The 26,536-nt window shown below is 37.1% G+C and overlaps 5 protein-coding genes across 9 annotated transcripts; 2 read left to right on the forward strand and 3 right to left on the reverse strand.

The window, feature by feature from the left end:
• The first annotated feature begins 34 nt into the window (after positions 1-34).
• LOC125205653 (myosin-2-like) lies at positions 35-10,757 on the forward strand. 3 transcript variants are annotated; one of them, XM_089060472.1, is made up of 25 exons: positions 35-1,148; positions 1,718-1,819; positions 1,898-2,041; positions 2,122-2,272; positions 2,379-2,406; positions 2,724-2,895; positions 2,996-3,059; positions 3,169-3,182; positions 3,275-3,359; positions 4,049-4,152; positions 4,433-4,571; positions 5,385-5,503; positions 5,648-5,800; positions 5,888-5,977; positions 6,286-6,363; positions 6,558-6,716; positions 7,219-7,374; positions 7,636-7,841; positions 7,912-8,047; positions 8,217-8,346; positions 8,641-8,751; positions 8,828-8,928; positions 9,080-9,280; positions 9,945-10,372; positions 10,460-10,757. In XM_089060472.1, the coding sequence occupies exons 1-25, from the start codon at positions 768-770 to the stop codon at positions 10,497-10,499; spliced, it is 3,492 nt and encodes a 1,163-aa protein (XP_088916598.1). In that variant the 5' UTR covers positions 35-767; the 3' UTR covers positions 10,500-10,757. The 3 variants fall into 3 exon arrangements, with proteins under 3 accessions (XP_088916598.1, XP_047960671.1, XP_088916599.1); XM_048104714.2 differs by having other exon boundaries at positions 8,647-8,751; XM_089060473.1 differs by lacking the exons at positions 35-1,148; positions 1,718-1,819; positions 1,898-2,041 and having other exon boundaries at positions 2,193-2,292.
• A 448-nt stretch (positions 10,758-11,205) lies between these two features.
• Positions 11,206-14,248, reverse strand: LOC125208571 (Glycine cleavage T-protein family). The gene is made up of 5 exons (XM_048108211.2): positions 13,809-14,248; positions 12,547-12,800; positions 12,284-12,382; positions 11,705-11,863; positions 11,206-11,594 (listed from the first exon to the last, which is right to left on the reverse strand). The coding sequence occupies exons 1-5, from the start codon at positions 14,246-14,248 to the stop codon at positions 11,350-11,352; spliced, it is 1,197 nt and encodes a 398-aa protein (XP_047964168.1). The 3' UTR covers positions 11,206-11,349.
• On the forward strand, positions 14,206-19,238 carry LOC125208569 (transcriptional regulator ATRX-like protein). 3 transcript variants are annotated; one of them, XM_089060014.1, is made up of 4 exons: positions 14,206-14,334; positions 14,641-14,736; positions 15,096-16,631; positions 16,984-17,285. In XM_089060014.1, the coding sequence occupies exons 2-4, from the start codon at positions 14,680-14,682 to the stop codon at positions 17,047-17,049; spliced, it is 1,659 nt and encodes a 552-aa protein (XP_088916140.1). In that variant the 5' UTR covers positions 14,206-14,334; positions 14,641-14,679; the 3' UTR covers positions 17,050-17,285. The 3 variants fall into 3 exon arrangements, 1 of the variants encoding a protein (XP_088916140.1); XR_016132346.1 differs by lacking the exon at positions 14,206-14,334 and adding an exon at positions 18,408-19,238 and having other exon boundaries at positions 14,495-14,736; positions 16,984-17,121; XR_007174135.2 differs by lacking the exon at positions 14,206-14,334 and adding an exon at positions 18,425-19,238 and having other exon boundaries at positions 14,495-14,736; positions 16,984-17,121.
• Positions 18,073-20,373, reverse strand: LOC125208570 (beta-glucuronosyltransferase GlcAT14A-like). The gene is made up of 4 exons (XM_048108210.2): positions 19,662-20,373; positions 19,472-19,547; positions 19,057-19,172; positions 18,073-18,917 (listed from the first exon to the last, which is right to left on the reverse strand). The coding sequence occupies exons 1-4, from the start codon at positions 20,170-20,172 to the stop codon at positions 18,421-18,423; spliced, it is 1,200 nt and encodes a 399-aa protein (XP_047964167.1). The 5' UTR covers positions 20,173-20,373; the 3' UTR covers positions 18,073-18,420.
• Positions 20,374-21,878: 1,505 nt separating this feature from the next.
• LOC125203876 (cyclic nucleotide-gated ion channel 4-like) lies at positions 21,879-26,454 on the reverse strand. The gene is made up of 6 exons (XM_048102381.2): positions 25,890-26,454; positions 24,543-24,758; positions 23,455-23,768; positions 23,266-23,374; positions 22,860-23,183; positions 21,879-22,604 (listed from the first exon to the last, which is right to left on the reverse strand). Exons 1-6 carry the CDS (start codon positions 26,427-26,429, stop codon positions 22,089-22,091), a joined length of 2,019 nt encoding a protein of 672 aa, XP_047958338.2. The 5' UTR covers positions 26,430-26,454; the 3' UTR covers positions 21,879-22,088.
• Between the last annotated feature and the right edge of the window lie 82 nt (positions 26,455-26,536).

Here is a 26,536-nt window from a genome sequence, read left to right on the forward strand (position 1 = left end):
CTTTAAATATCTAACTCAATTTAAAATGTGCAAAGAATATCTTGAGGTGAAATGCTCAAGTGTAGTGATTTATGAAATAAAAAAAAATAGTTCTCTATCCTTATTAATAATATAGAAACTTTTTATCTCTATTTTATTTTCTCCATCTAATGAGTAGTACAAATGCATGAAGATATGTTTTGCCATGAGAACTTTCATATGATTAGCGAATTATGAACAATTAACCCATTTCATATGATTAGCGAATTATGAACAATTTGCCAAACTCTAACTAACTGCTTTCATTTCTCTCGAAGACTTGGAACCTCTCTTCTTCTCTCTCTCTCCTTCAATTTCATTCTGATTTTTTTGACCGTGATCTTCCGATGAACGCCTCTAAGTTCATTCGAAAAAGAACCAATTCTACCTGAAAATATTTGCGGCGTTTATTGGGGCATTTCTCTGTTGCTGCATATCGCCACCGATCCCTCTCATGCAAAATATATGCTGCCTTTTCTTTTATCGGAATTTGTTGTGTAAAACGAATTCATGCGATATGCATTCGCAAAATGACATACATATAAGCTCACATATATGTATGCCTGCGTGTACTAATTAATTTCTGCTATAGCTCGATTTTAATTTGTCTATGATATTGTTCTGGTTAGGGTTTTAGGCCATGTTTTGGACAATGTCGCCCCTGACATTGTTCGAAATCTGAATATAGCTGTGTTGTTTGAAGAATTCTTATTTGAATTGGATGATTTACGTTGAATTCCCTCCCAAAAATGTCCTCAACTGGGACCTCCTTAGAGGAAATGCTGGATTCTCTGGGGCAAAGAGACGGTGAGAAGCCCAATGACATGCCTCCGGCCCTCCCGGCACGGCCGACCTCTCGCACTCGCCTTCCATCGAACAGGCGGGCAGCGCTGCCTGACATTGTTGAAGCCGTGATGGATCTGAGCTCATTAAACTGTGTGAACAAGGATGATTCCAAAGGCTCTAGGTGGAAGAGTGTTGGGGCGAAAACTGTTAAAAAAGTGAAACAGGGGGAATCACACTACCCCATGGCTGCTTCAGATGAGTCCAAGTCCGTAGAGATGCTTGCCAACCCTCCCCCAGGGTCGGAGTCCGAGTGGAACACGGATATGGAGTATTTTATCAAACATGTAGGGGTTCGTTTCATTTTTGTGATGCTTGTACTGTTACTTTGAGATTTATCATGGATTTTAGGAGAAGAAAACCTTCATATACTAATTGAGCAAGATCACATACATCATCTAGGATTCCTTTTTCCTGCAAATTTACATAACATGCTAAACCTCGGCGAATAAAGGAATAATAACTCTGCTGTGATCAACTCAGGTGTTTGTTTTCACCCTATTATTGACTTAGTCTGCTATGCATTGTCTTTTGTCAGTTGTATGCTAAGAGGCTTTGCTTCACTGATCTTGAACCTTTATCTGTGTGCCGAAAGTCAGAACTGTGATTGCTCATTTGTTAGTATTACTTGCCCTGGTCTGTCCCAGTTGTGCCTCTATGCACACCATGGTATTTTTTGGTTGATGGGTTTTATAGATTTATGCTTCTGACACTAAAACTTTAGCTTAGGTAAGTCGATGTACAAACTTTAGCTTAGTATGTTAAGGTTTCAGTAAACTCTTGATCTGTGTATAATTAACATTTTGTTGTGCTACATGGATCTGATTAATAGCCGCTAGTTCCAAATTTATTTCAGAAACTTCTTGTTTGGTGTCGGCTACGAAATGGCCCATGGGAATCAGGAGAAATAAAATCTACTTCAGGCGATGAAGTCTCTGTCCTTCTCACAAACGGAACTGTTAGTCCACATTCCTCTTAAGTTTACAGTAATTATGATGAATCCGACTAAAAGAGTTCAGCATACTTCTTGTTATAGGTTTCCACGTTCAACAAACTGAATATTTTTCCTGCCAATCCAGACATTCTTCAGGGGGTGGATGATCTTATCCAACTTAGTCATTTGAATGAGCCTTCGGTTCTTCATAATATTCACCACAGATTTTCTCAAGACATAGTATATGTAAGAGGTGATCCACCATTTTCCTAGTGTGTACATTTTGTGTATCCTTCTGAGCAATTTCTTGTGTCTGTTTTACCTAGAGTAAGGCAGGACCCGTTTTAGTGGCAGTCAATCCTTTCAAAGATATCCAGCTATATGGGGATGACTTTGTTAACGGTTATCGACAGAAGCTTCTAGACAGCCCTCATGTTTATGCTGTTGCTGACAAAGCATACTGTGAAATGATGACAGGCACTTTACAATACCTTAAAGTACTTCGATTGCTCCTTATAATAGACATCACCTAGTTCGAGGTGTTAAGTTACATTTAGTTTTGCTAATATTCTTAATTTTGCAGATAAAAGAAACCAGTCCATTGTGATAAGGTTTGTCAAAGTATTCCTGCCTCTCAGCTTCCATTTCTGCATTCATTCTGATGCTATTACTTGTTTCTTTAATCCTGCTGCTTTAAATTCTTTTCCTTTCTTTTGGGTGGATAAAACACAAGAAGCAAAACTTTATTAGTGAAAGATAAAAATAAGTAGAAAGGATAAGGAATCCCGCAAGCAAGCAGCAATGAGCAAAATAATTCTTCATTTGGTTTAACTTTTTTCAAAATTAGCAGAGAGTTATTGCTTATGTTATAGATTCTAAAGTATGGATATTATTTTGGAAATCGAACTATGTTCTATTATGCACACAGTGGGGAGAGTGGGGCTGGGAAGACTGAAACTGCCAAGTTAGTGATGCAATATTTGGCTGCACTTGGTGGAGGTAGTAACGGTGGAATAGAATCTGAGTTTCTGCAAACAAGCTATATATTGGAAGCCTTTGGCAATGCTAAAACAACCAGGAATAACAACTCCAGCCGATTTGTAAGTTCTCTCTGCCCATTATGTCCTAATTGAGAAGGCATCCTACATTATTTTTTATTTTTATGAATCCTGACCTGATGGTATTTCAAAATTGTTTCAGGGAAAGTTAATCGAAATCCATTTTAGTGATACTGGAAAAATTTGTGGTGCTAAAATACAGACTTGTAAGCATACTTGTACTTGCCCAATTGAATTTTTTAAGAAATAGCTGACTGACTTATTTTCTTCCATTTTTTTACATCCCTATCCTCTATCCCTGGATTAATTTATTAGTCCTGCTTGAAAAGGTATAATTGCCTATCTGACATAATGACAGCTATCTTCTTGACTATATCTCCTTTATACATTAACATTTTGAAATAATATCTGATTGTATCAGTCAAGAGTTGTTCAGTTGGCTCAAGGAGAGAGGTCCTACCATATTTTCTATCAGCTTTGTGCTGGGGCTCCTTCTTGTCTCCAAGGTTTGTTTTCAACTTATGCCCCGTATTCTGTTGGTGTCCACTATTTTGCCCTTTGCTTGTCGCATGAAAATAATTATTCTTCGTGTACTTTTTAAGTATGAGACATTTATTTAGAAACATTAATCAAAACAAAGAATATGCTACTATAAGGTTTATTGATGGTTTGTAGTGAGCGTGATAGCTTTTTGCCATTCTGCTAAACCGGTGTGCCTCATGCGATTATAATGGAAATGCCTTTGTGGTTTTTGTGAAACTTACTATGGTTGTTCAACATTAAGTTTGAAGATGGTGACACCTAAAATTATTCCTTTCTTTGGTCCCAGATGATAGATGTATATATTTGACATGAAAGTGTATTTAGACATTTAGTCTTGTTGGCATTTCCAGTGATCACAAGCTTGTAGTTGCATATTATAGGATCAATGTGAGTTCTCACAATAAAATTTTTTCAGTTGACCCACTCCCTATATTTTAATCTTATAAAAATAAGCTAGGCATATCATAGTTGTGAATGAATTATACCATCAACCAAGCTAACGGATCTTGCTTCCTTCTCTGGTACACACACAAAAGGAAATATTTTATTGCTACCATATTCCTTGTATGATATATGAAGTAGTGCACTTATTAACCCATGTTTATGCTACTGTAACTTATCACTTACATTACCCATATTGTTTCCTTTTCAGGTAGACTGATGTTAAAAAGGGCTTGTGATTACACCTATCTCAATCAAAGTGATTGCTTAGAGATCCATGGTGTTGATGATGGCCAGAATTTTTCTACTCTTATGGTAATATGCCAGAACCAGTCAACAAACAGAAATGTTGTGTATGGGGTTCGCATTCGACTAGTTTTAGCTATCTTCCTTCCATTACCTAACATTCTTGCATTTGATTTGAAGAGTTTTGAATTATTCTTTCTGGGAAAGAATTCAGAATCTGGATTAAAGAAAATCACTTCAAATTAACACGACTTTACAAAATTTGGTCACTCAAGAAAGTACTTCAATAATTCATCATTGAACTGCTCAAAAGTCTTACTAATGCCTGTTATGCATTTCTTTGTAATAGGAAGCGCTAAATATTATTGGAATATCCAAAGATGACCAAGAGCAGGCCTTTGAGATGATTGCTGCAGTATTGTGGCTGGGAAACATATCATTTCATGTCATTGACAATGAAAACCACATAGAGGTTGTTGCCAATGAAGGTACCTGCATTTCATTAGTTGTCTTCCTCTTGTTTTCTTATGGGCTTGTTCTATATAAACCCTTGTGATGAGCACTAGTAGCTGTCTAAATATGATATTTTGTTTTCTACATGAAAATTCTAAAACTGAAGAACTTCTAATAGAAGCACATCCTTGACCCTAAACTCCTGATTAGGTTCAAGTTATAATAATGCTGTTTAGAATCCAGTTTCTTCCGCTGTGACCACAATGCTCATCTTCTTTACGCTGCATTTCATTGCTTACTTTTACTATTTGGAAATTCGAATGTATGTAGATAGTTCTCTATAAGATTACAACCTTTTGAACCTGAAGTATGTCGGTTCTAACTTACTAAAGCTTCAAACTACATATCACAGTGAAACCAATCACTTTTGAGATTGTCTAAGTTAATCAGTTGTTCTAGTCACAGGTATGCGATAAAGGTCCCTCCATTATCAACTTCTCAACAAACATATAAAATGCGAAATTACATGTAACCACCCTTGTCATATTCATGACTCGTCTGTTAACAGTAAAATACTGAAAAACCAAACAAGGATTTATTTTCTTGTACAAACTTGTTCTGGAGTTACAACAGTGTGCATTCATTTGAGAAACCTTTGCTTATATGCTTTTCAGCTGCTACATGTACTTGGGACATATTTGTCGATTTTTGTCTTGTTAACACCTATTGATATGCCTTTTACCACGCCTCCTTCTCAAATAGAGAACAAATTTATGTCTTTTTTTTCTTCTCTTATTTTCCTGGTACTTTTGGCTAAGGTATTTGGAGTTATTTTCTCATATGCACAGCTGTTAAAAATGCTGCTAACCTGATTGGCTGTGGTATTCCGGAGTTAATGCATGCTCTATCAACACATAGCATACAAGCTGGAAAAGATAAAGTTGCCAAAAAGCTGACACTACAACAGGTAGTTTGTTAGCCGAGATTCACTTCTATGTGGAAATACATGAGGAGACCTGTTTCTTTTGCTAGTCCTTTCACATGCTAATACACATGTCTAGAAACCCAACCAAGTATATCTCAATCAAAGAATTTTCTCCACTCAATTTAGGCAATTGATGCGAGAGACTCCTTAGCCAAGTTAATCCATGCAAGCTTGTTTGAGTGGTTAGTAGAAAAGATCAACATATCACTTGCAAGGGGCAAGCATCACACTGGAAGTTCAATAAGGATTTTAGATATTTATGGGTTTGAATCATTTAAGGTAAACTATATTAACTATTAAGTCATTTGCCTCTTATAATTTTGAAATGTTCTAGTTCTTATTCTTTTTTGTACTTCCTGGCTCCAGAAAAATAGCTTTGAGCAGTTTTGCATCAACTACGCTAACGAGAGGCTCCAACAACATTTTATCCGACATCTCTTTAAAATTGAGCAAGAGGTAATGCATCTTATACATACAACACTCATTCAAAATGGCTTGGACCGGGTCAGTTGGTACTTCAAAATGATAACACACTTTGACTTGCTAAAGATGCAGTAGTTAATCTGATCCATCTCTTGATTGCTGCTATATATGTCCTTGATCTATTTACTTCTCTATAGTGCCTTTGACGTATTTATGGGTTTTCAAGTTTCATAAATTCTGGTGTAGTTCCATATGAAATGTCTATTGTTTTAAACTACTACAATGTGATTTGGTTCTTACTTGCTTACTGTTATTTTTTGAATTTTTGTTCTGTTGGTTAGGAATATGAGTCGGAAGGAATTGACTGGGAAAAAGTAGATTTTGTAGATAATCAAGAATGTCTCAATCTCTTTGAGAAGGTATTTCTTTTTCCCATGTTCAGGAATCTCACTAATGCAGTAGTATTTTATCTGAATCCAAGATGTCTTGTGAATTGTGTGTTGTACATTTTAATAAAGCTATATGTGCCTGCTATAACACTGAAACTCAGCTATTATGGGTTCATTCTCTTTCACTTTGTGCATTCATTGCTCACGTTGGTATTTTGAAACAGAAACCTCTTGGATTAGTATCTTTATTGGATGAAGAATCAAATTTTCCTAAAGCCACAAGTTTAACTTTTGCTGCTAAGCTGAAACAGCACCTCAGTGCTAATTATTGTTTTAAAGGAGATGGGGCTGGAGCATTTACTGTTTGCCATTATGCTGGAGAGGTAAGTTCTATGGCTATACTCTTAGAGAGTTCCAACAGAAACCTATCTGATCATGGCAGCATGTTCGATCTGGTATCTGTGTGTTTACATGAGTGTGACATTCGATTTTAATCATACTACCTTTGTGTAATCAATCTTATCCACATACATGACCTAATCCAATATTAGTTATGTGCATAATTAGTTTACCGTTCCTTTTTTATTTTCTAGAATTATATATACAGGTCAATGTTTATACAGCTGTGCGTACATGTTGGGAATGTCTCTCCTGAACATATGAAGCCATCGTTCGTTGCATGATTAGTTTACCATTTCATCGAATCTTTGTTATTTATCTGTATCTTCTTGTTATGCATACCAAAAGTGTAAGTTATGCCAATGTTCGTTGCTCCACAAACAGTCAATTAGACCAGCTGGAATTAAAGCATTACATCAGGCGTATGTGGTCCATCATGTTTTGTTAGTTCAAACTTTTGTTAATTGAATTAGATGTTAATTTCAGGTTCTCTATGACACCGGGGAGTTCCTGGAAAAGAACAGAGATCCATTGCATTCCGAAATCATACAGTTATTCTCACTGTGTAACAGCCAATTGCCTCAATTGTTTGCCTCTAAAATTATCCCATCTCAGAAGCAAAGTGTGATAACAAAATTCAAGGTGCATCAAGTAGTCCTCTTCATTTTCCATGCTTCGCCTTTGTGACAACATCTACATATCGTTATTTGAGTCATTCAGGAACCATGATTCACCAAATAATTTGATTTGATTCTTCTTCAGTTCAATAGCCTATGATTAAAACAATGCTTCTTCATATGTAGATATGTCAATGACTATATAATCTTTGGTTAAATGTGCTGCAGAATTTCTTTGCACACTTGATATGATTTATAAAAGGTTCTAGAAATTTCATGGCTGCAGGACCAGCTTTTTAAATTAATGCAGCAGCTTGAAAGCACAACTCCCCATTTTGTTCGTTGTATAAAGCCAAATAGTAAGAAGGTTCCTGGTGAATTCGAGAAAGATCTTGTATCAGAGCAGCTTAGATGCTGTGGCATTCTTGAAGTTGTTAGGATCTCAAGATCTGGGTACCCAACCCGGATGACACATCAAGAATTCACAAGAAGGTAAGCTGTTGCTACTTTCACTTCTAATAGTTACCTCATATTTGTGCATAATATCTCTGCCCGGCTATAGGTATGGGATCTTACTTCCTGAGAATAACATATGCCAAGATCCATTAAATACCTCAATAGCCGTTCTACAGAAGTTTGATATCCAACCTGAAATGTACGAGGTTGGTTATACAAAGTTATTCTTCCGAGCAGGACAGGTAACTCTTTATTTCAGAGATTATAATTTTCTACTAATACATTTTAATGGTTTTGGTTTTAACACTCTTACTTTTGTACTTCAAAGGGTGGAAGTATTTTATAGATTCCTTATTTGAAGTTATAAAATCTGGTGATGCTTTGTCTTGTCTTAATTGTCATCGACTTCAGATTGGTGCTCTGGAAGATGTTAGAGGAAAAACTCTGAGAGGTGCTCTTGAGATACAGAAATGCTTCCGTCGCCATCTGGCTCATCGGAGTATTCTCAAACTTAAGGGGGGAAGTACCGCGTTGCAATCATGTAAGCCATACCTTCTTGATCATCATGATTAGAGTCCACTACTTTTAATTGGAGCAACCATTTTCAAAATGTGAATGAGTTAACCAAACAAGAAGAGCTGTGCATGCATGCCACAACTAGCTTATTTGTTAGTACTAAGGGTACCTATGTTCACTGCTCAGCTAGCTTTGAGATCTGACTATGGAGGCCTTTTATTTTCACTAACTCTTGAAATAGGAAGCAATAAAGAATTCTAGTATAGTTCCATGTGTGCAATATGAAAATGATTTTTCTTGTAGTGTGACAAATATATAGCTGCAGATATCCGTGGTGAAATCGTGAGAAGAGAGTATATTGCTTTACTAAAGCTGAAGCAGCAAGTTGCTGAACAAAAGATGGATGAGGCAGTTCTGCAACTACAATCTGGTAAAGCTTCAATCTGTTAGTTGTGGATGAATAATTCCAATGAACTTTTCTGTTTGAAAAGTATTCACTTGTGTAGCAATTCGTGCATGGATGGTACGAAGACATTTTAGTAACAGTCAGGAATTGGAAGAATCCAATGCCAGTGAAGAACCAGAGATGATGATTTCTGAAATGCAGGTACTTCTTTATCTTGTGTCATAAAAAGTCAGTTCCTTTTATTCAATCTGTAAAGTCTCTTGGTATGTGAGTTCTGTTTTCTTTTATCACTTCTCTCAATTTACTTGCCATCTTCAAATTTTAAATTTCAAAGATTTTCTGTGTTGAGCAGGATGTTCAAACAGAACTGCCACTTTCTGCTATTGAACTGCAAAAGAGGTTAGTGATAGCAGAAATGACTCTTGTAAAAAAGGAAAGAGAAAATGCTGTCTTGAGAGAGAAATTACAACAGTATGAGGCCAAGAGGTTGGAATGTGAATCCAAGATGAAATCCATGGAGGAGATGTTGCACAATCAGATGGTATCATTACAAGTGAGTTATTAGCTGTTAGTTGATTCATTTTTGAGACTGAAAGCCATTGTTAGCTTATACTACTATATTACTCCCTCGGTCCGGGAATAAGTGACCCATATTGGACAATCATAAGTTTTAAGAAATTGTTTGACTTTGTAATAAATGGTGGTTGTAATGGGTCCCAATCACATTGTAGTTGTGTTTGTTAGTTCCATTTTTTTCTCTGACACAATACACATAAATTGATAGTGTAACATAAACTAATTTAAAAAATGAGACTGTGCAGTAAATCCCTAGGAATCGAAGTAAGAAGATCTCATACGAAGTCAACCCATCAGTTGCGTTTGGAGTTTGAGGGAGGGATGGAGACAGGTATTAGGGTTCTAGGTCGGGGGGTTAAATATGCAGGGGTGGTGGGTAGATGAGGGATTATATTTAGTTTTTAATTTGTGAATTTTTTAAAACGGCATTTTATGTGTTTTGGATGGAAAGAAGGGTAATGTGTAGTTCCATATTTTATAAATACCAAATGGCAGAATTAAAGGTGGACAGAGTACTGTTAATATGCTCTTACTCGATTGCATGTATGAACTCATTACTGGTGTAGTGTCTACACATTACCCGAAAGTTGAGATCACTAACAAGTTTGTCCTTACCAATTCACTTGTTTTCTCTGTTACAGATGAGTTTGGCTGCCGCAAGAAAAAGCATCTGTGCTGATATATGTAGCACTAAATCTGAAAAATACTTTGATAACGAATCACCTTGGTTTTATGATTGCGAGGAGGCCTCCTCTCAGAATCCCAGTGCTAGTGCTCTCATCAAATATTCCAGCAAGGGTACTGCAGCTTCTACATGTGGGGACAAGGGCGGCTTAGAGTTAGCTGCTCCTCAGCTTGAGCCGAAAAAACATAAGTTTGTTGATGAAGTCCGGGCTGTTATGAAGATCAAGTCAGTTAGTCTAGCTCGGATGAGTCCTAGAGATGAACTGCAGAATGTGAAAAACAAGCTCGGAGCATGGAAAACAGATATAAAGGGTAAGTTAAAGGATGCAAAGGCAAAATCACAGAAGCCTGGGCATGCTGATGGTGAAAAAGTTCATCGAAAATGGTAACTAAACAAACTTGCAGTGACTGTGGAATGTTTCTTTGATATAGAAAACCTGCAGTGACTACGAAATGTAATGTTTGTTTTCAGGAATGATCTTGTCCCACAACGGCGATTCAGTTTACGTTAGTTAGGTGCATATACTCCTGGTAATTCTGACGATGTATGTTTTTTACATGGATTTTGTTGTTGGCCGGAGGCTCAACCATCCTTGTCCTCTAGTTCATGAGAGTAAGAAGGTAGCATTAGTATGTAATAGATGTTAGTTGTATATTGTTTCAACCAATATGTTTGTATTAGTATATTATTGGAGGTGATATGTAGAATCACACAAATTTGTACAACATTTTTCAATCTTCATTTATAAAAGATCATGTATTTCTTACGAGCCTAAAAAGATACTCCATAAGAGAGTACTACATTATAATCACTTGTACTACTAAATAAGGCATACCAAGCTTTGCATCTTAGTGGTGCATTTTGCCACATAAGGGGATCCCAATCCGTTTCTTTGCTCAATCCCCATATCCTTTCTCCCTCCCACCGCCCTATTTCTTTTCACTAGTACTATATTCCTTGTTTATTTAATAATTTTGGTAAATAATTATGGAGCCGTTTGATAAGGAAGGAAGACAAAACAAAACACAATATTATAAGAACACTTAATATCATCACGATAGATGAGGAACCATTGTTGATCATCTTTAAAAAACAAATTATTGATGTTTACTTGTGTTTTGCTACTTTCTTGCTAGCCAACTTTGACCCTTGAGCATTTCTTTTGTATTTAAAAGAACTGATGAATAAATCTTTTACCAAGTGACAACAATCGGATATAAAGGAACTGCAAGAGGCATACAACTTTTGTTACATTAACATATATTCAAGTGATTGAGCATCTCATATATAATATGTTCCTTAGATGACTAGCAAAAAGGGACACAATTATTTCCATAGCTATGAAGTTGCATACAAACCCCCTATGCAGCTGCAGTCTGCTGTTGCTGATGAAGAAACCACTCCGATGGCCACCATTTTGGCCTAATGGTCTCGACTTTGATATCTTCCTGGCCATTGACGGTTAATGCACCTGTTTCCTTGAAAGCTTCCTCAACACGTATAAGTGCCAAACCGCGAGACCCAAGTGCAGTTGTGACTGTCCCGGCTTTCTTTTTAGAGGCATTATCTATCAGTTCTGAACCTGGAGATACTTGTTGCTCCACCTCTGAATTAGATCAAACGCATAAATTATTGAACTAAATCACCAAGAAACACTTTAAGGGCTTACCTACTTTAGAATTGCACAAGAGTTAAAACTGTTAAAGGGCTTCTTACCTTTTCCATTACTACTCAAGAATCGCACAGGAATCAGACGCTTCCGGATTACTCCACGGTGGTGAGTACGAGCAATAAGTTCTTGGCCAACATAACATCCTTTGTCAAAGCTTATAGCATTTAGACCAACAAGATTGTACTCGAGTGGTATTGCCTCACCTACAAGAAATGATGAGGATTTTATATTTGTAGCTTAAAATCCAAAGCACATTAACAGTTAGAACAGGCCCAACACATAAAATTTGTAGCTTAAAATAGCAGTATGAATCGCTAATTGTTGCACATCACTCATCAGGCCACAAGGAGTTCAAGAAACCAGATAGCAGGATAGGAGTCGAGATCCAGAGCATTAGAAGTACCATTAACACTTAGACTATTAATCTAGCTATGGTGAAATGTCAATATAATATGAATCTAGGATCCAGAGTATTAGAAGTACCATTCGCACTTAGACTAATAATCTAGCAATTGCGAAATGTCAATATAATATGAATCGTGTAGAGAATCATTGAGTAATCTGCTCAGAAAAAGTAATTCCTGTATATAGCATACGAAACTGGAGTACGAAGTGAGCTACACCTTTTGGAATCTCAGTAGAGCCTTCTGCAACTCCCTTCTCTAATCTCCAAAGATGAAAGTTTCCTTCATCCGTTTCCTTGTCCTCCTCAACTAGAGGTGCTGCAGCAAATAGATTCATACACCAGACCAATAAACCGACAAGTTAATAGGTAATAATGTGATATAAAACCACATGTGACAAGTGATCAATAAAATATGCCAAATTTGCATTTTGGAGCCTGGTAATTTAATGGGCGATAAGAGGGATAAAACAAGAAGTATACGTGTTGCATTAGATGGAAAGATGCCCCTATATCCTAGACAAGTTAGTCGTGGATCCTTGTTCCAATTCCAACCAACATTATTTCCTCGTGAAGCTGATACACCAGACTGATCAACCGTACCACCCCAGCCAACAGAATCAGCTTCTGGTTCCTCCTGAAATGAAGACTTCCCTTCAAGGCCCCGACCAAACCGTTGCCAGCAAGAAAAATCCTCTCTGACATTCTCGATATCGACCTTAGACCTCAAGCGATATCTGCGAAATTAGGATCATAGCAAACACTGAATGTTAATCCTATCATCACAAAGGTGCTGAAGCTTAAGCAGAAATTGCAAAAACATGCTTTTGGTCAACTTATATAAAATAAAGTCATTGTATAAATAAAAAGGAGTAGCTTCTATACTGTCTAGAATAAGATGGACTAAATTGTTCTCTTTAAACTCAATACACAATTAGTTTCCCCTTTATATTTACCTTTCTGTAGATTTGCCAATCATGAACATAAAAGTGACTTACATATATAAGATCTCCATGCGCATAAGTGTGTCTGATGATATGATGATGGCATTACTTTATCGAAGAAGCTGTTCATCTTCCTTATAGAAGATCTACATTAAAGAAAATTGTTTATCCGGGAAACATCCAAAACCATACCTTATTTGCCAATAAAGTTCTAAAGGTCTCTTAAAGAAGAAAAATGACATCCCAAGCACCAATTTTTAAGATCAAAACTTGAAGATAACATTAATTCTCTCTCACTTTCTCAATGCTCTTGTATAATTCCATATCAAACTACACAGAATATTTATAAAATGAATGACCTTTTCTCAGTCTGCTAATAATATAATAAGACAATTAAGTACTCCAACTCTTAAATTTAATCAAATAGTCCAGGGTAAGAAGTCTAGCCTAAGATGATATCAGGAACTAGAAGAGTTACATGGATGAACTGATGCTGTTCATATAGCTATGTAGGCACTGCAAGCCGTCTACCCACCCCGTTTTCACCTATGCTTAATCCCAAGTTGAGTTGTAGGATTGCAAGTTATTGGTCTACGCAATCTCAAACATATCCACATCCAATAAAGGTGTTGTATATGATATCAAAAAGCATCCAATTTCAGTTCCATTTCTTATGGAGTAGCATGTGAGGCCCACAAAGTAAGTTGCCAACACACATCACAATCTCCAAATATATAAGTAGGAGTAACTCTCGAGCAAAGACATACTAACAAATGAAATAAATCTTCTAAAGCTGCTCACTTTTTCAATGCAGCCAAGACCTCGTCGATGACAGATCCATCCACATCCGCGTAGATCTCCAGCTCACCGGAGTCGGGTCCTGGCCCCGACCCGGTGCGATCGAGCTTCTCTTCGGAACGGGGCGGTCTATACAGGAAAAAATCATAGAGAAACCTCCCTTGCGGAGTCAACATCGCGGCGTAGACCGGCGGCGCCGCAACCGCCGGCATGTTAGGAGTAACAGCGTTCTCCGGCACACTTTCCGGATGGTCCAAACTCCGCACGTCGTTTGTGAGTAGACCTTGGAGGAACTTGATGGTTTCGGGTCCCCTGAAGCGGATTACGGAACGGGTTTTGAGAAGACACGCCATGGGGCCTGCGGAGCGGAGACTAGTCTGTGTGGAGAGGAATCTGGGTGAATTGGAAGAGAGGAAGCGGAGAGAGGAGCTGAGGCCGTGCATTTTTGGCGCAGCCTTGGCGGCGGAGGGGTTTATGATGGGCGGCTGATGTGTCTGTGCATGGCTTGCGAGGAAGGAGAAGACAACACGTACGGCTCTGCGCTGCCTTATACCTGTTCGATGAAATGTCTCTGTGACTTCCAACTTAACTACTACTCTATTGATAGCTCTGCACCGTCATTTTTATTGAAATAAAAGTTACAAATAATCACAATTTAATGAAAGTTGAAAAATATACTCCATGATGTAAAAATATTTATTTTCAAATCAATCAAATACTGTAGTTCTGAGCAAAAGAGTTTATTAATAAAAAAATAAATTTTGTCTTCTTGGATTATCCAACTTCAATTAATTTTTGGTTTGTTCTCTGCCCGCCCCGGTTATATCTTTTTCAGTAAGAACGAGGAACAAGATAGTGAAATTGCTGCAGAAATATGGGAGGCAAGGCTTCCTCTAAATCAAAGTCGAGAGGCGACAAAATTTCATCCAAGGTTCTTCTTTTTCTGTTTGCTTTCCATCAAAATATGCTTGTCGCTCTTCTTAATTAAACAATCCTTGAATTTTCGATTATGAGGTGTTTAATTGTACGTTTATGAGGTCGATTTACCTGTTTCAGAACCAATTTTATGTGTTATGCGACTACACATTACTTTTTTTTAATGTGAAAAAAACTAAATTGCTGATGAACCCTAATTTTGAAATTAAATTTTGGACCTTTTTCATTTTTCTACTTTTTTCCCGTCTATATCGACATAAATTGTAGAATGAGCTTTTATTGGGATGGACTTTGCTGTATTCTATGAATGAATTCTACTTTGGGTGAGATATGTTAAATGGTTAGCATTTACAGAAGAAGGGTAGAAGAAAGGAATCAAAGAAGCGGAGCCGAAGTTATGATTCAGTTAGCTCATCTTCCGATGATGACTCGTTGTACTTGGAACATAGATCCTCCACTTTGAAAACTGATCATAGGAGAAGGCTAACTAAAACTAGCAAGCGTGGTCGTCATGACTCTCCCTTGTCAGATTCAGATTCATCATCCACTGATGTCAGTGATTACAAGACAAGGAGGTCCCGAAGGTCTAGAGTTGTCTTAAAAGATGTAAAAAGAAAACGCCGCAAGAGGGATATCCGCACCACTGGTGATGTAGATACAACCAGTGGACGGAAAAGGAAAAGATCGGGTAAGGATCATGTCAGTAAGCCAATAAAGAAATCCTCAAAGAAGAATTCAAGAAAAGTTGCGAGCAGTTCTTCAGGCTCAGATTCGGAAAGCTGCTCCTTGTCGCAAAGTAGAAGTGGTAGCAGTAGTGGAGATGATAAGCTTCGAAGGAATAAAGTAGCTTCTTCTAAGGTAAAAGAGAGGCTGAAACATAGGCAATCACGCAAGGGAAAGCAGAAGCATGAAGATAGGAGTCCAAGTTGTACATCAATCGGTAGGGGGGGTGACCCCAGTTATAGTGTAGGTGGCAGTGACAGGGAACATTTTCCTGTCGACAACTCTAGACGCCTGAGGTCAGTTATCACTTTTGCTGATCAACCCCATGATAAAGATGGGAGTAGATGGGAGATGGATCCTCATAAAGAAGAGATTGTGTATGATGAATATGATTATCCTTCTCCAAGAAGTATCGACAGTAATGAAGGGGGAAGTAAGATGGAGGCAGGTGACCAATCGATTGTTTCATTTAGTGACAGGATATGCCTAGAAAACGTTGCTGGTGACAAAGTATGCGAACTGGGAAAATCTGGAATAGATGATGGTGATCATCATCAGTCAGAAGGATGCATAAATAAACCTGAGGAGAAAGAGATTGGTACATCTGTTCCTGTTGCTGCTTCGGGAGGGGATGATCTGGAGTCAATTCTGAGGCAGAAAGCCTTGGAAAATTTGAGGAAGTTTCGCAGGATGCCCCAAACTCGTCCAAGGAGCAATGTGGTGGAGAGAGATAATGAGAGTAATGTGGCCACACTTCCCGATAGAACAGTAGATATCGGTGAGAACGTTCCAATAGAGCATGGTATCTCTGATTATCAAGAAACGAATCAGAGAAATGGGCTCCTAGCAATTCAAAGAGAAATTGTGACGCTCCCGGATAGTGAACACATTGAGGAGAAACCCCAAATGGCTAATCCGAGCATCACACCTCCATGCAATGCATCAGCGCTCGTAGAATGTTCGAAGGGAGATAAGAATTCCTATTCTCCAGCTGCTGAGATGAAAGCTGAATCAGGGAACGACGTTAGTCCTGGAGCTGGAGTTACTAAAGCAAGTTCTTCTATTGCTGAGCCGATTTCTGGGGAGCATAGCTCAGGACAAACAAAGGACAGTTCTGAATTTGAGCAGAAAACAATGTCAGTGATGAGGGGAGGCGAACTCGTACAGGTAATAATGACCTATTTGTTGGTTGATTGGGTGCTTCCTTCTATCTATAGTACATTGAAGGGGAAATACTAGTGATATTTTTAGGCTTTTAGCCTCAGAACTGAAAAGACAAGATAGTAGCCGGAATTCTATGCGTAGGAAACACCGCACATAAAATCCTACTGCCAACTAGGCTTTACTACGCTGAAATTTCAACTAAATCTAGAGCTAAACTGTGTATTGAATTCCACATATCAACTAGGCTAACACTGTCGCTATATCTATTGATGGAGCTAAACTGAGTGTATTGTATCTAACATATGGTAAATTATAGTAACTCTTTTCTATTTCTATGATTTGAATCTTTATATAGGTGAGTTATAAGGTGTACATCCCAAAAAAGGCCCCTGCTCTAGCCAGGAGGCAACTCAAGCGGTAAGGAAAGGAAAGCAGAAGTGGATTTTGGATTATAATGACATTCAAAAGAGATTCATGTGTTTGCTGGAAAGCAGTGAGTGACATTCATTTCGAATTATCTGAACAAATAAATAGTTTCAGCAAGTATTTGGTGTTTTCTATTGGTCAAGAAGGTACCTATTTTCTCAAAGTTTACTGTTTCTTTTGGAGAATATTTCTATTTGTATTATGGAGTAGTTAACCCTAGAGTTTCTCTTATTTGAGTTCACTTCTTCAACTCAAAATCAACATTTCGTTTCATTTTTCCAGAGTCCAATTTCTTCATTTTATACTGAAATTGGATGGAAGGGTATCAACACCTCACGTCCTTTAGTCATCCTTTGAATCTATACTATTCATTGGCCTTTTTTCATCATTACTCAATACCCACGATTTTGTCCTTTATTTATCCCATCTCTTACACTATTTATTGGTTTGATTCCTTATAAATAATTTTTTTTACTATCTATATTTGAACTAAATTCAGGTACAAATGGAGTGATAAAAAATTTATGCATTTTATTAAAATAAATAATTAAATTTGTTAAAAAAACATAGTTGAAATAAAGGATATGCAATAATAGGAGTTGGGATCAATTTTAGCCTAGCAAAGAAATACTCCTCCCGTTACATAGTAATAGAGTCATTTTGCCATTTTGGTACGTTCTATAGTAATATAGTCATTTTCCTTTTTAGTAAAAGTCAACACATTTTTCCACACCTACTTTATTCTCTCTTATTTTTTTCTCTTTCCATCTCTCTACCGTTTTCATTTTTCACTTTATTCTCTCTTTACTTAACTTACCTAACACAATTTTTCTTAATCTCCGTGCCGAAAAGAAACGCCTCCATTACTATGGAACGGAGGGAGTACTAATACTACGCTCAATAAATAGCTTTGTGTGATCTCTAAACGATAGGCACCATTTTGATTTTTGGTGTTGGTATAAAATTTATACCAATATTTGTCAAAAGATCTTTTGTAGAATGGATGAATATTATAATGTTGAAAAACAAGAAAATAAATCATTGATAGGGTCAAGTCAACCAACACAATTACACTAACAATTGCTTTTTCAAAACTTTTGTTACCAAAAAAGAAGCTGGACAACTAATGGATTGAAGCATAGCCTTGGTGACCTCTGCGATCTCCACTACTAGTTGATATAGCTTTGGGTTGATAATTTTCACAAGCAATCATACTTTACTATCAATGTTTATAGAACATTGCACAGCTTAGTTTGATGTAATTCTAGACGTTAAATTAAAATGTGTGTTGCATTGGTCTAAATAGGATATATTTTTCCTTACCGACTTCTAACTAACAATATACTTATATAGATTGTCAAAACATTCAGGTGCACTGTTGGCGTTTGCCCAGCGACATAAGGTGGTCGACACGGGTCTGCAATCGGCCCGCCCCCGCACCCGGTCGGAGCGTGGTTGGATCCCCGACCCGGGAGCAAAGAGGTTGGCCAGCACACCAACCACCGGGCACGAAGCAGCTCTCATTGTTTGCTCCAAGCAACTCCGCATCGATCTTGTCCAGCACAGGGGAGTCCTGACTGAACTTCCGGGCAAAGGCGGCACCGCCTCGGATCATCATTGTTGTGTCGTTGAGGGAGACCGTACGAGGATGTTGTCGGGGCGGATTATCCCAGGGAATGAAGTGCATGTCGTTGTTGACGACCGTGTGCGCGAACTGTGGAGTGTTGCATATAACTGTCTGGAAATAGCCTTCGGGTGAAGAAATGAAGTTGGTGTAATACATGAGAAGGGTTCTTGGGAGGTTGTCCCAACCCCATACGCAGTACTCCACGAAGTCACGTGACAAGATCATCCAAGCCGAACCTGTCACGTGTTAAGACATGTTTGATTAAATGAAGCGCAACTCAGTTGACTGTGATCGTAGTTTTAAAATTGAACTACTATTACTCAATTAAGACAATAGTAATAATCTATTTGGCATTCTTTAAGGAGTAATACTAACCGTCGAATAATTTGAACGACGTTGGTAACTTTCTCCTAGAATTGACCTGTAATAAGTCGGACTTGTTTTTCTCATAGAGCCCTGGATCTATAATTAAAGGCATTGCTCTTCTGGCTCTGCAATGGTGAATGAGATATACTATAATTAAGTTTGATGAGATACAAATAAGAATTTAGTGGATTGATTGATTGTGGTGTAGGATAAATGGAAGGATGATAACTAAAATGCACAAATTGGTCCAAATTTTGAGGATTTTGTATTTGTAGATAAACAAAACTTCATTTTAGTGGTTGTACTTGTGTGGAAACTAATATGTTGTCGATTTAATCATGCAAACTAAACATTTAACTAATTTTATTCATCACAAATTATCATCAGCAATTGAAGAAAAAGGGAAATACTATATTGAACTTACTTTTTCCACCCAAGATTGCTCGTATGGTGGACGAAGTTAAGATCTCTTTTCAAAGTGGAGAAAACGTGCAGGAGATCTGTAACAAGAAATCGTTAAAGCAGTATGAAATATAGTATTGTATTTCAGAGTTAGAGGTCAACGACTTAAAAAGCACACATCAAAATGCAACCAATTTTCCAATAATTCTTACCATCTTGAGTGACCAAAGGATAATCAGATGCACTAAGATTTATAAACCAGTCCCAATCTTTGTATCTCTTGAGAAGAATAGCACATGCATGCAATGTATTAGCCACCATGGTAGGCCCTCTATAGGTAACCAAATTGGCCTTCTCATGCATATACACATTCCCAACCTCTGCAAACACAGGATGCGCGCGCACACGCCAAGCAAGTTCCCGTCTCTCGTCTGCAGACGACTCAAGATCCAGATGCACAACGTAGTAGTTCAGCGGGTGGTATAGGGCATGGAGAGTCCTCCATAGCTTGGGGAGATCGCCCTTGGATCCCGAGATCAGGTAGGCGAATCTCGGGATTGGAGGGGGTGGAGGAGGGGTTGCATTCATGGTTGTAGGCTGTTGGAAAATTGCTAGGATTGAAGAGAGTGTGGTGATGTAGGAGATGAAGAGGAAGCTGGTGAATAGTGATGTGATCAAGAGAGGGAAGATGAATATCCACTTCTTCTTCTCTAAGAATTTCATGGTTTCTTATCAGTTTTCATGAATTATGTTTGTCAAGTGATGAAATAGATGGATATGTGATGACTCCTGCTGCAGCATTGAGTGAAGGATTTAGAAAAAGGAGTCAATTTGTGTTGGTATTTTTTACTTTAGTTAAACCATAATTAAGATTTTCCAGTTGATTCGCCTAATGTTTTATTCGCGGGCAGAAATATATACATATAAATAGTAGTATTAGTTTAATAGATCACGATGGTATTGTTAATGAATTTTGACTTGCTTTTTGGGTATATATTAGTACTGGTACTTAGATTAGGATAACTATTTGATGGGAATAACTCAGTTGACAATTTTTTTGTCATTTCAGCATTATGCATTTATTTAAAAGTGGTGGGTCTTGAAACTTTCTTACTATGACTTAGGACTACCCAACCTATACCTATTTTTCTCGCAATATATCCCAACCTTCAAAAAAATTGAACTCGCCGATTGAAAATGAGAGTGTATAGACCTACGTTTGCGTTTGAAGATAAAGACAATCGTTACTGACAATAGATGATGGACGACGAAAAAAAGTAAACCTCGCACCATAAAATTAACAGTGGTATTAATTGAATCTAGCCGACCTTACCTGTATCCGTATTTTTAACATATACTATTGACAAAACTTAGTCATGCCAAAGCCACAAATACAAATATTGCCCTTCTTAACATTATTCGAATATTGTTATTTTAGAATTCAATTGTTGTCGTTTATTAAGGTATTATTTATTTCAAAACAATACAAATACGTATCCCTTGATCTATCCAATTTTTTCTTGTACCACCATTTAATAGGTTTATACTTTATACTTCATCCAAATTCTCTTTTGCACTCTTAAAAACCTCTTTCAAACTTTTCTTTTATAAAAAAATAAATAAATCGATATATCTTAATAAACCTAAATTCTGCAGTTGTTCAACTTGAGTATGTAGAGTGACATTATTTGACAATTAAATGTTCCTTTGAAAAGTTAGCGTTTTTAATAGATGAAGATTTGAAACGTGGCATTGATCATTAATGGCAAAATAAATAAATAAATTATGTGGACTAACGGTACATCCAGGGTTCATCAGTCCCTCGTTCGAGTTTATTAATCTATAACTATAATCAGAATTTAGTAGTATTACTATTACTACTATTTTAATATGCGAGTTTTGAATGTTCAATTTTATTAAATCATCGTGCCAATTATTAAATGTTATTAGCTAGAATTGTGGAGACCACTTGGTTAATTAGGTAGTTCTCAACATGTTGAATGTTCCACTTTGAAGAACATTAAGTCGAATAATAATAATAATAATAATAATAATAATAATAATAATAATAATAATAATAATAATAATAATAATAATAATATAATAATAATAATAATAATAATAATAATAATAATAATAATAATAATAATAATAATAATAATAATAATAATAATAATAATAATAATAATAAACATTTCCAATGTATATAAAATCCAACTAATAAATCAATTAGTTTATACTTCCTCAGTGTTAGATTATATCTTCTTCAGCAACTATAACCGAAAGCTTTTCAGATCATCCACCTTAATTACAACTATTATGGAAAAATTCAATTACCAATAAGACAAATTCATTTCAGACTTGGAGTATTAAGTACGTAGTAGTATTCCACTAAATTCAAAAATATACGAATCAAATGACATCAAATATACGAATCAAATTTTTGTAATTTAAAGAAATGAAACCTTGTTAAACTCAGCGTTTGCATTAGCCAGTAATTGGCTTCGCACAACAATGATAAGTATATCTCCTGAAGTGTTTAAAGTAAGTTGTATTTATATATCCACAAATTAATAATGGCAAAATATTAGAACAAACAAAAGAGATACTCCTAATGAATATGAATACAAGATATATAATCAGAAATCAAAATGATCATGATTAGGCTTAGGAGAGGTGAGCAAAGCTGTGTAAAGCCTAAGTCTGTCTTCTCCTAGAGAAGAGCACCTGGACAATGGCCTCCGAGGCCTTATGAAGGAGAGGGAAGTAAGCGTGAGGCGATGTCTATACCTCCTCCACGCCAGCTGGATGGCGACAGCCGCCCACGTTCGCCATCCAGGCGAGTAGTAGCGCGCGCTTCTCTTCACTTTCTCGCTCACGAACATGTAGCGGAAATGCTGAGTCACATACTTGACATCTTCTGCTTCGAGCCCGAACGCCTCTGTCGTTTCCAGAGTTACAAGCGAGGAGGAAGACGGCGGAAGCCTCTCCACAAAAGGTCTTCTTAAGCACCATGAGAGTAACTCATCGCCGCTGAAGTTGCCCGGGCCGAGCATGCAACAGCTCTTCACTCCGTCGCGCAGCACTTGGCTGCTCTGAAGATGGCCTCTGACGATGAACAACATTCTTTGCACTGGATCACCTTCCCTTGTTATCTTAACCACAATCAATGTATAATATTCAATCATTGTACTAATACTTGCAAGTTGAAGGGTTGATTTAATTATTTTATTGTGAGGATGCATGGGAAACTATTTTCAACCCTTGGATCATGAAGAGTGGATGCATACTTTTGTGCAACACTATGGTTCAAGGCTATATATTCATTTAATTTGTGCTTACCAATTATCAATGAATGCTTCTCCTATATATGCGTGTGTGCAAGTACTGAATTGGTGGTTTAGGCTTACCGTTTCTCCCTTTGTGAATATGAGAGCTTTGACCCGATCGCATATGTTCTCGAGGACGAGATTGTCCATGTGCTGGAACAATGGCACCTGTCTCACCAAATCCAAACACAGATGATATTTGATATCTCTCCTGAGTCCTTCTGGAAGTTTCCGAGTCATCTCACATTCATCAACCCCACGCATCGCCGCCCAACGCTGCCTCTCGTAGTTGCGTACCCTCTGCCTGTACCCTTGCGGAAGCCGCCTCTTTCTCATCCACCACTCTATGTTCCTCATCTTCAACTGCATTGCTTGCTTCTTAGACGTCGTCGCATGTAGGAAAACCTAATGCATTATGTGTAACATCCTTCCACATTAGTTAATCACAATCCAACATCCAACAACTATTTGTAAAGATCTACTTCACCTTGATGTTACCAATCAACATTGTGACCAGAAGGAGTCCAGTGGTGAGGACAATAATTATAAACACCACTTCTAACCAGTCTGTCGTGCTCTCTAGATTTCCAAAAGTACTGTTGTTCCATTCACAAATTCATCTCCGTCCACAAAGAGTATGCAATATTCGAAAATATGGTAAGACGTGTGTATGTACCTAAGAGTCATGAGTCCCCAAAATATGGGAAACAATGCTTTCTCGAGACGATTGTTATTGGTGACGAGCTGAACGGTCCACTTATAAGCGCCATAGTCGAAATTGTCGTAATTTTGTAGGCATGAAGACCTTGCATGGCTATTCTCACCCCATATGAATCTTGTTCTATCACTGATGAGATCTTTAGCTCCGTAGTAAATTGAATCTTGGCAAGCCATCATTCTTATGTCACAGCCCTTGGTCCTCATGCATTGCTCCTTCAAGCATCTTGCAGCTCGTTGGATGCCAAGCAAGTACCAGCATGCTCCTACAGCCTACATGGGAGTTTTGTGTTAGATCATCTTACATTTTTTTGGAAAATCAAGACCTAGAACTAAACAAAATCATACACCATGAAAAGTTCAAATATATATGCTTATATTCGACACGAACTTGGAGATCTTGATCTGTCTTACGAATTTGAACCATTGTAACCGAGAACTAGAAAAAGTAAACTTGTTATAATCTTAATTAGTAGAGGTACTAAAACTGAATGAATACGTTAATATAGATGGAGGGTTCCTAACCGATATAGGTCAAGCATAACTCGCCAAAACTATACAACTACTCCATAAAAGACATAAGGTTCAAGCATTTGAAGGAGTCTATTTGTTTTCAATATTATAGCACAACTTAAAAAAATTTCTCTAAATAGTTATATTGTAGTACTTAGTTGTGTCATTTTTAACTATCATTTGTGTACAGATTTTGTTTTAGAAAATAGCTTAAGCTTTAACTTTGGGATTTTTGTTAGACGATTATGTATAAAGAAGACATGTTGCTGTAAAAATTTCAAGTATGAGTATTCTACGGTCTACATGACTACATAGGAATGAATTCTAGTAGAATATAGCATTACAAAATTATAATCCATATTGATATACATGAAAAGTTTAATCTTTATGAAAAATATAGCCTACATACACGCCAACAGTAGAAGAGTTAATACTTCACACTCAAAATATAATGCTGAGTTGTGAAAGCACTTATCTGAAAAGTAATTATTTAAAAGCAACTGTATTATGATGCTGAGTTGTGAAAGTACTTACGTGAGATGCAACAAAGTAGGCGATCATGTTGAGAGCAATGCCCCACCAAACAGTGCCAAAAATGTAGCCGGAAAAATTTTGCATACGCCGGAGCAGACACACTGAGTGATAGATTTTGGGCAAGTATTGGAAGACGAACATTACCAACAACACCGTCATCACCACCGTTGTCCACCCTCTTTCTAGAAGCTTTGGGATTACTACCCAGATTACAAGCTGCATGAACAATTCCCATAATCACAACTTTATGCTAATCCGGTAACGATTGCCAAAGACAAGATGTCATTTTATAATTATTTGTATTTTAGGCAGAATATATCATTAAACATTCTAATCAAAATCAGAGAGCAAAAAAACACTACATGATAGTTATCAAACACTGTATATGAAACTTTTCTTTAACCTTTGTCAAAATTTATTGTTCTCGATAGATAAAAGAAATTAAGAATCAATCTAAAACAAAACAAAACAAATCGATTGAAATTTGAAGAAAAACATAAAGGAGCTAATATGTTGTAATAAGAGTTATAATAAGTAATAACTTTATGGAGAGAGGTTTACCGATTACCCACATCCACTTATGTCATTTTATTTTGTGCTACTTTTTTCTTCTTTTTTAATTATCGAAGTTTATGTAATTCAGTGATGCATGGATACGTCTAGTTATTCCCTCTTTTAGTTCAAAGAATATGCATATTCAGTATCTTCTATAAAGGACTCTATATCTATAATAAAAGACTCTCGCAATAATACTATAAAGGTTGCTTATTAAATGTAATAATTTAAGGACCATAGATGTAAAATATTATATCCAATGCTTTATCTATTTACATTTTATTTGTTTAAAGATATATGGGACCACGAATCATGAAAAACGAATATGCTCAGAATTATAATTTTTTGAGGAGTATAATATTAGTATAAAGTAAGATTTAGATACGTAGAGTAACTTATTGAATGGTTGCACAAGAAAACACACATGTAAGGACACACACGCCCACATGTTGCTTCAAAGTAGCAATCGATATTCCACAAAACAATTCAACATTATTTTACACATGCTATTTTGTCTCATTGATTAATCAAACTACACCCCAATAATTCTGAAGTTTGGTAACATATCATATTATTTATATAGTGAAATGAAATGTACTACGCTTTAAGCAATAAATATGGAATCCTATATATATTTTTTCAATTAATAGTATATACGGTAAAAGTGCTCCTGCAAATTGCAATTGAATTCTACTCCACTAAAAATGAAGTACTTTGCGTATGTCACACAAAGGATTTTGAGACAATTAATTAAAAAAAATTGATAGATGAACTAAGGAAGAGATTAATGACCTGAGGCAACGGCAGGATGACGAAGAGATCGAAGGAGAAACCTCTCCTCGACTTGAAATATCTCAATGCGTCTCCGTCGTGGTGCATTCTCCGGTTCATCTTCAACTGAAGCCACACGTTCCAGAGGTGCAAGGAGTCGATCATGCAGCGGAGGACGGTGACGGTGACGGCGAACCAGCCGTCGACGAAGAGGCACATGCAGCTCTCGCTAATCGACAGCGTGTAGAAGAAAAGCGGATCCACAAACAGCCCCACCGCGCACACTAGGAGAAACAATCTGTTCCATTCCTGCACCCACGCCGATCTAGGGTTCAAAATCCGCCATTCACGGCAATCGCCGCCGCAGATTTCCGCCTCTTTCTCCTCCGATTCTTCGGAATCGCTGCTGGAATTGCAGCTGAGGCTTTGCTGCAACTCGCAATTCGGCATGCTAATTGATTGAATTTGTAACCGAATTTGATGGCGGTGAATGCTACTGCTAGTTGGTGAGTGGTGAGACAAGTCACAAAAGTGTGTTAAACTGTTAGCTTTAGACGACATGAATTGCAGATATGGAATGGTAAAGAAGCGGTGTGGAATTACTGTAATGCCCTGGCCATCTTTGGATTTATTAGTTTCATGTTTTATGTACTACAGTACTACTGCTA

The sequence above is a fragment of the Salvia hispanica genome, chromosome 6, assembly GCF_029641045.1.
Source record: "Salvia hispanica isolate PSC_SH4W2 chromosome 6, Shi_PSC_v1, whole genome shotgun sequence".
NCBI lineage: Eukaryota > Viridiplantae > Streptophyta > Magnoliopsida > Lamiales > Lamiaceae > Salvia > Salvia hispanica.

Bases quoted from the DNA above. Each gene is read 5' to 3' on its own strand.
- LOC125205653 (XM_089060472.1), top strand. From the start codon at position 768: ATGTCCTCAACTGGGACCTCCTTAGAGGAAATGCTGGATTCTCTGGGG. The intron at 3,360-4,048 runs GTTTGTTTTCAA...TTTCCTTTTCAG, and splicing joins GGCTCCTTCTTGTCTCCAAG to GTAGACTGATGTTAAAAAGG. The intron at 5,978-6,285 runs GTAATGCATCTT...TCTGTTGGTTAG, and splicing joins TCTTTAAAATTGAGCAAGAG to GAATATGAGTCGGAAGGAAT.
- LOC125208571 (XM_048108211.2), bottom strand. From the start codon at position 14,248: ATGCACGGCCTCAGCTCCTCTCTCCGCTTCCTCTCTTCCAATTCACCC. The intron at 12,801-13,808 runs GTGAGCAGCTTT...CTAATTTCGCAG, and splicing joins GTCTTGGCTGCATTGAAAAA to ATATCGCTTGAGGTCTAAGG. The intron at 11,864-12,283 runs GTGTAGCTCACT...CATTTCTTGTAG, and splicing joins CTCTACTGAGATTCCAAAAG to GTGAGGCAATACCACTCGAG.
- LOC125208569 (XM_089060014.1), top strand. From the start codon at position 14,680: ATGGGAGGCAAGGCTTCCTCTAAATCAAAGTCGAGAGGCGACAAAATT. The intron at 14,737-15,095 runs GTTCTTCTTTTT...TAGCATTTACAG, and splicing joins GCGACAAAATTTCATCCAAG to AAGAAGGGTAGAAGAAAGGA. The intron at 16,632-16,983 runs GTAATAATGACC...ATCTTTATATAG, and splicing joins GGGGAGGCGAACTCGTACAG to GTGAGTTATAAGGTGTACAT.
- LOC125208570 (XM_048108210.2), bottom strand. From the start codon at position 20,172: ATGAAATTCTTAGAGAAGAAGAAGTGGATATTCATCTTCCCTCTCTTG. The intron at 19,173-19,471 runs GTAAGTTCAATA...TCACCATTGCAG, and splicing joins AGCAATCTTGGGTGGAAAAA to AGCCAGAAGAGCAATGCCTT. The intron at 18,918-19,056 runs GTTAGTATTACT...AACACGTGACAG, and splicing joins GTCGTTCAAATTATTCGACG to GTTCGGCTTGGATGATCTTG.
- LOC125203876 (XM_048102381.2), bottom strand. From the start codon at position 26,429: ATGTCGTCTAAAGCTAACAGTTTAACACACTTTTGTGACTTGTCTCAC. The intron at 23,375-23,454 runs GTACATACACAC...ATGGAACAACAG, and splicing joins TGGGGACTCATGACTCTTAG to TACTTTTGGAAATCTAGAGA. The intron at 23,184-23,265 runs GTGAAGTAGATC...ATAATGCATTAG, and splicing joins TGTTGATTGGTAACATCAAG to GTTTTCCTACATGCGACGAC.